The sequence below is a fragment of the Trachemys scripta genome, chromosome 1, assembly GCF_013100865.1.
Source record: "Trachemys scripta elegans isolate TJP31775 chromosome 1, CAS_Tse_1.0, whole genome shotgun sequence".
Lineage (NCBI taxonomy): Eukaryota > Metazoa > Chordata > Testudines > Emydidae > Trachemys > Trachemys scripta.
This window is the reverse complement of record NC_048298.1, coordinates 345295628-345303226: the sequence shown is the minus strand read 5'-3', so window position 1 is coordinate 345303226 and position 7599 is coordinate 345295628. Positions and strand designations below refer to the sequence as shown.

The following is a 7599-nucleotide window of genomic DNA, read 5'->3' as shown; positions in this document are numbered from 1 at the left end:
GTGAATGCCCAGGGTGCGCAGCGTCGCTCTAGAATCTTTCATTGTGTGAAGTAGTTCATCAGTTTTTTTGGAAAACAGTTTGTCTTTATCAAAGGGGAGGTCCTCCACTTTGGTCTGCAGATCTTTAGGAATTCCAGATGCAGATAGCCATGAAGATATGCGCATAACCACAGCCATTGCAGTCGTACGGGCTGCTGTATCTGCCGTGTCTGCCGTGTCTAAAGAGGCTTGTAGGGCAGTTCTGGAAATCAATTGGCCCTCGCTCAGAATTGATTTAAAGTCCGCTCTCCTATTCTCTGGTATGCAGGAGGCGAATTCAAAAAGTTTATTGTAGTTATCAAAGTTGTAGCTGGCGAGGAGTGCAGAATAATTTGCGATCCTGAATTGTAGGGTGGAGGACGTGTAAACCTTGCGACCAAGGACGTCAAGACATTTAAGATCCTTGTCTTGCGGGGTGGGCCGGTATTGTGGCTGTTTCATCCTTTGTGAGACTGCATCCATGACGAGAGAGTTCGGTTGTGGGTGAGAAAATAGAAAGTCAGCGTCCTTAACAGGAACATAGTATTTACGTTCAGCCTTTCTGCAGGTTGGTAATAAAGAAGCTGGAGTGTGCCAGAGAGCGTCAGCTGATTCCATGAGTGCCTCATTTATAGGAAGCATGATCTTTGAGGCCGCAGAGGGTTGAAGGATTCTGAGGAGATTGTGTTGTGTGTCCTGAACCTCTTCTAGGTGGATGTCCTGATTGAGTGCCACCCTCTTGACAAGTTCTCGAAATTGTTTACAGTCATCCACGTTCTGTGGAAGCGGGGGGGAGAGGGCTCCATCTGGAGCAGATGGAGAGTTAGGGTTTGGTGAGTCTGGATATGGTTCATAATGCACGTTCTCAGCAAGGGGTTCAGGTACTCTAGAAATGGACAGAGCTGGAGATCAATGCACAGAAGCAGGTAGTGGTTTCATGGAAGAGGTCTGAGGGTGAATGGTAGGAGGATGTGGCCAAGGGTACGACTGAGGCCAAGGCATAGGGTAGGAGAACCCAGGTGTGGCGAAGTAGGGAAACTGAGGCTGGTGGCTGTGGACTATAGCCTGAGGTGGAAAAGGCTCCAGTGGGGGAGGAGAGGGAGGTGCAGAGAACTCTGCTTGCTGTTGTAGATCAGGTTCACTCTCAGTGAAGGTAGCCAGTTCAGGTGGTGAGAGAGGCTGTTCGAAGAGTATCTAGGAGCGGAGAGTTAGGCTCAGGTGGCACTGAGAGGTCGCTTTGAGTGAAGAAGTGTTACTCCTGCTCCCTGAGCTATGCTGCACCTGGACTCTGCTCTAGCGTGTTAACAAGCAAAAGTGAAAGTGTGAGCAGTGCTGTGGGTTGGTTGGATGTACTCTGCAGGGGGTCCGCTGCTGGTACGAGGGCGGGAGGCAGGCTTGGTGCCGACGTTCTTCCTGGCACCAGGGCAGAGCTCGCAGTCGGCACCGTGGCTATTTTTAGCCCTGAGGTGTGCAGTGCTGACGTCTTTGTTGGCACTGGGGCAGAGTCCACAGCCTGCACCGCAGTTATTTTTAGCGCTGAGCCACTCGGTGCCGCAGAATCTTTCCCTGTCCGGGAGGTTGAATTTCTGCCTCTACGGTCTGTGGGAGCCGTGGTTGAGGCGTGAGCCGGGACTGAGGCACCCGCCTTTGGCGCTGTCAGCACAAAGGGTAGGGATCTCACAGGAGACCCTTTACCCTTGTTGAAGTCTCTCCTATGAGTCTGCTCTGCTTCTTGCCTCTGCTCCAGAGAGGGTGAAGCAATGCTCCCAACCAGTTAGGATCTGGCTGGGGAGGATGTGAGAGCAGGTTTAACTTTCCCGGTCTCCAAAAGTGGATGCAGGGATTTTTCCATAAGAAGCATTTTAAGCCGCAGGTTCCTGTCGTGCCGAGCCCTTGACTTGAGGCTCATACAGTGGAGGCACTTTGCAGGGATGTGGGTTTCCCCAAAGCACTTCACACAATGTGAGTACCCATCCAACCTTGGCATGGAGTTCTGACAGGAAAAACACTTTCTGAATCCTGAAGCCCCTGGCATTGTGAATTAGAAATGGCAGGGGAGAGTGTCTCAGCGAGAGACAAGTCTGAATTAATTTTTTTTTAAAACTAAGTCACTATGTAACTACACTAAAAGAAGGGAAAACAACTGGGATGTAACTAATAACTATTTCTATATTCTTTGTTACTTTGTTCCTACAGAGACCAGGGAAGAGAAGCAGCACTGCCCCGAGTCCTGTCTTCAGCTGGGGATGGTTGAGAAGGAACTGAGGGGGGTACGGGACGCAGGCGCTCGGAAGATTCCAACGAGACGGGAGATACCATCTGAGCGTCTGCATCCCGACCAGGCACCGCTACCGAAAATCTCTGATCAACGGCTCCGGGACGCACCGACACCTAGAGTGGAGCACCCACAGGGACAGCACTCGAAGAAGTAGTACTCGGCAGTAGCCCTGAACCTGGGTCCATCAACTGGTAGGGCTGCCCCGGTGGGGGGGGGGAGGGGTCTGGAAGAGGTTCCTTGAGTGGGAATATGATTTCACCTCCGAGTCCAACGATGTCCCTTCTTCCTGGTAAATGGAGGGGCAATACCCGTTGGTACCAAGGAATGGTGCCGAGGTGGGAAGACCAGAGTCAAGGGGACCAGTACGAAATGGGAGCCCAGGGCCCCCTTTTGCTCCCTTCTGCTCACCAGTACCAACACCATCGACTCTTGTACTGCTGGCAACGGTGATACCGAAAGCTCCAGCAGGTCCTGTCCACAACAACTGCCTCCAGGGTAGACGTTACCACAATCTTGCTGATGTCCTATTGCCCTTCTGATGTCAAGGGATGGTCTGGGATTTGACTCAATGGAACCTGCCTATGAACTGGAGTCAACAGTGCTGCACTCAGAGTTAGAGCAGAGGAGTGGCTAGACTCAGGTTACACTCCACTGCACTCCCCATGCTTGGCTCTTTTCAAATTCAGGTAATGTCTCCTCTCAGTCAGCTCCTTATGTTTCTTCTTTGGCACTGGTGAAGGAGAATGGTGCAGAGAGTCTTTTGTGGCAGGAGAAACACTACACACCGATACTGAAGTACTGGGTGCTGAATTGGACTGGCTCGTCTCGGATGAGGGACAGAGCACCACCTTCATCAGGATGGACTTCAACCTGGCCTCCATGACCTTCTTCGTACGGGGCAGTCAAAAAAGCTAAGAGAATGTTAGGAATCATTAGGAAAAGGATAGATAATAAAACAGAAAATATCATATTGCCTCTATATAAATCCATGGTACGCCCATTCCTTGAATGCTGCGTGCAGATGTGGTCACCCCATCTCAAAAAAGATATATTAGAATTGGAAAAGGTACAGAAAAGGACAACAAAATAATTATGGGTATGGAACAGCTTCCATATGAAGAGAGATTAATAAGACTGGGACTTTTCAGCTTTGAAAAGAAACGACTAAGGGGGGATATGATAGAGGCCTATAAAATCATGACTGGTGTGGAGAAAATAACACAAGAACTAGGAGTCACCAAATGAAATTAATAGGTAACAGTTGTAAAACAAACAAAATGAAGCATTTCTTCACACAGTGCAGTCAACCTGTGGAACTCTTTGACTGAGGATGTTGTGAAGGTCAAGACTATAACAGGGTTTAAAAAAGAACTAGATAAATTCCTGGAGGATAGATCCATAAATAGCTATTAGCCGGCCTGGGCAGGGATGGTGTCCTTAGCCTCTGTTTGCCAGAAGCTGGGAATGGGTGACAGGGGATGGATCACTTGACAATTACTTGTTCTGTTCATTCTTTCTGGGGCACCTGGCATTGGCCACTGTTGGAAGACAGGATACTGGTGTATATGGATCTTTAATCTGACCCAGTATGGCTGTTCTTATGGGGCTTGAAGTTTTGACAGAACTGGCAGTGGTCCGTGATATGAGTCTCTCCCAGGCACTTCAGACAATGAGTATGGGTCACTCACAGGCATGGGCTTGCTGCAGGAGGTACAGGGTTTGAAACCCAAGAACCAATGCATGCCCCAGTACTGGTGCGGACAAAACTCCGCTAACAGGGCAAGAAGTGCCACCTAACTATATATCATTAATCTACAACAGTCCAAACTGAGAAAATAAAGAACTGGGATAGCAAAAACAGTGAAAAGGACTAAACCAGTGAGTAAGAGTTTGCCAAAGCAAAAGGGTTCCAGTTACTGTCACTGGCATTAAGAAGGAACTGAGAGGATGCGGAGACCGCCGGGTCCCTTATATTGGCACATGAGCACGCAGCACTACTGGGTGCTAGAGCCGCCCAGTGGATACCACTCAGGGGAAAATCTCTGACAACTGTTCAGATGGCATGCATACACCTAACCTGGAATGGATATGAGCAAGAAGCAGAAGAAGTAGTAAGAAGTGGGCTGTAGTCCACGAAAGCTTATGCTCTAATAAATTTGTTAGTCTCTAAGGTGCCACAAGTACTCCTGTTCTTTTTGCGGATACAGACTAACACGGCTGCTACTCTGAAACCTAGTTTTATGATGTGAGGCTTAAGGAGCTCAACTTATTCAGCTTATTGAAGAGACATTTGAGAGATGACTTGATTATTGTATATAGCTTTTACACACTGTGACACACTGTACCTCAACATGGCACCCTGTAACCCCCATATTCATCATCCATATATGGTTGTGATCTTTCACACAAAGCATACCATGTAAGGTATCATACGAAAGGTCATGACCTGCTGAAATTCTTGTTCTGTCCAAATAGATACATCATTTCTGTATATAAAGTTATAAGATTTTGCTGTGTGTCACTGAAATATACTGTAAATTTGCTATTGACATACAAAGGACCTCCATCCAGGAGGGTGCTCCACGACCTTTAATCAGCAGGGGAGCTGTAATCAAAGGATTTACAATTCAGTGAGAGTTTCCCAAATTCACACAGTGGAGGCTTACTGGATCACTGTGACTCAACAAAGCTCACCGGGACATGTCTGTGCAAGTGTCTCCCAGGCACATGGATTGAGAGTATAAAATAAGGAACAGTTGTAGTATGTCTTGGCCTTTCTCCTCCCCCAGCTATGCTGGAAGCAACAAGCACACTGAGAAGATGAAAACCTCAACAGAGGAGACTGGTCCAGGCTTCATGGAGAAGTCTGTGTATTAAGGACTGTAACATCCAGTGGGGTGAGAAAATTGCTAATCTAAATACTACCTAGTGTAATGAGGTCTCAGATTTAGACTCTGCATTTATCTTGTTTTCCTTAGTAACTATCTCTGACTTTTTTATGCCTACCACTTATAATCACTTATAATCTATCTTTCTGTAGTCAATACATCTGTTTTATATTTTAACTAAAACAGTGTATTTTGCTTGAAGTGCTTGGGAAACCTCAGCTCAGGTACAAAAGCTGGTGCATGTCCTTTCCACATTGAGGGAGGGGTGGACTGGGTAATAAACTTACACTTGTCAGGCTTTTGACCAGGGTAGGACAGTATAGCGCTGGGGTGCAAGGCTCGGGAGCTGGAGGGAATTTCCTAGAGCCTCTCTATTGTTAGTTCATGAGTGGCAGGGAGAAGTATTCATAAAACTCAGCTGGGTATGTCCCTGCCTTCGGATGTCTCTGTAAGTGCAGTACTTGGCAGAGGTTTGCAGTTTGTCACACATCACAGTGAGAGGAAGCCGAGCCTGGTTGGACAGAGGACTCAGCGGTACCCCAGTTCCAGGTTGCACCCTGGGGATCCTCTCTCATACATGGACCAGGTATCTGATAAAGGGTTTTTTTCAGTCTTGCTGACAAAGTCATAACAAGATCCAATGGCTGAAAGTTGAAGTTAGACAAATTCAACCTTGAAATAAGATGCAATTTCCTAGCAGACAGGGTAATTAAACATTGGAGCAGTTTATCAGCACTTGGAGTCTTTAAAACCAGATTAGATATCTTTCTAAAAGATATACTTTAATCAAGATTCTGGGAGAGATTCCACAGCCTTTGTATATGGGTTGTTAGATGGATGGTCATAGTGCTCTGTTCTGACTCTGAAATCTGTGAATCTATGAAACCCCTGTTCGTTATCTCTCTTCATGAGCCATGGAGAGAAAAGAAAGATCTGCATTGCCCTCAATGTGCTCATAACACTTGCAGCTCTGCATTAGGACTAGGAATATAATTAAATTGAATGCTTCAGGGTTTCAGCTGGTTGTTTGCAGGGGTCAGGAAGGATTTCCTCCTGCTCCTGAAATGCACAATTGACCAGATGTGCTCTAGGTTTTTTCCACCTTCCTCTGAAGCATCAGAGTGTATTCAATTACCCAGAGCTGGAGTTGAGACACTGGATGGGTGGACCAGGACTTTGAGGAGGTGCAGGGAATCCTCTTTCTTAGATGACTGGCTGATATGCCCTGTTCATATTCTCAGGGTCCAACTGAGCACCAGATTTTCAGGAAGGAATTTCCCCCCCATATATGCTTGGCAGGGACTTTGGATTTTTTTCCTCCTTCTTCTGCAGCATGGGATGAGTATCACATGCTGGGATCATCTAGGTATAACTCACCTAGTCAATTCCTTACCATTGCATGAGCCCTGGTAGCACCTTGGTCTCTCCTGTTCTCTGCCTGTGGCACATAACAGTTTAGTCACCTAAGGACTGAAAGGCTTTGGTCTGACTAAAGTCATTGGGCGTTATCTAGGGATAACTGGGTGAAATGTAATGCCTTGTGATATACAGGAAGTCAGTCTAGATGATCTAATACTTCTAGGCTTAAATGCTATGAAACAATCAATTATTAGCATAATCTTATGAAGAAAATCTTTACATTATTTAAGTTATCCATTTTTGAAGTGTACATACTATGGACTATATTTCACATACATTGACAATAGCTACTGAGGGAATTTTAGTGCACAGATAGTCTCCATATGAAAATCCAAGAGCCGATCGATATATTCCACCCCTATAATACAAAATACAGTAAACAACATGAAATGTTCAAATGTTATTAAACTGTTCTCTATAGCTATAAATAAATTCAGTCTAAGTAAAAGAGTGATATATCAGATCTGTATTTAGAACTATAAGAAAACAATTTGTTCTTACTTGTAAATATGTCTTCTCATAACATAAATGTGCACCAATCCAGAGTTACTTACTAGCTAAAGTCTGCCCCATCAGAACCAACTGCAAACGTCTTTGCTGAAGTGTCTTCTGCTGAGAGCTGTGATCATGTTAAAAGATAAGTCACTTATGTTATGTGAGGACAAATACACATGTAAGAATTCAGTTGTCCCATTCTTACATACCTAGGGCCAGATCCTCAGCTGATGTAAATTGGCTTTAATGGAATTGTACAAATTATCATCTGATCTTCTGTCCCCAATTATCTTCCCTACTGGTTAACTGGGTTACAGTAGTACAGCAAAAGGGGTAATGAAAATATTTACATAAACATGGCAGCTTAGATAGGCCCATCACCACCCAATGAGGTGAAGTCTACTTTGCAGTGTTTGGTAAAAGTATACAGATACACCCAGCTTGTGACCTTTTATACACAATAACAAAATATCTATTTGATTCCAGCTGCTGATTTCACTT

General features: G+C 45.6%; 1 protein-coding gene across 1 annotated transcript in view; it reads right to left on the bottom strand.

Moving 5' to 3' along the window:
* The window catches only part of LOC117889108 (disintegrin and metalloproteinase domain-containing protein 20-like), a 181114-nt gene that overhangs the window by 125935 nt on the left and 47580 nt on the right, over positions 1-7599 (bottom strand). Inside the window, exon 5 of the mRNA XM_034792988.1 lies at positions 6880-6961. Coding sequence (XP_034648879.1) covers positions 6880-6961 — 82 coding nt within the window. The remainder of the gene's footprint in view (positions 1-6879; positions 6962-7599) is intronic.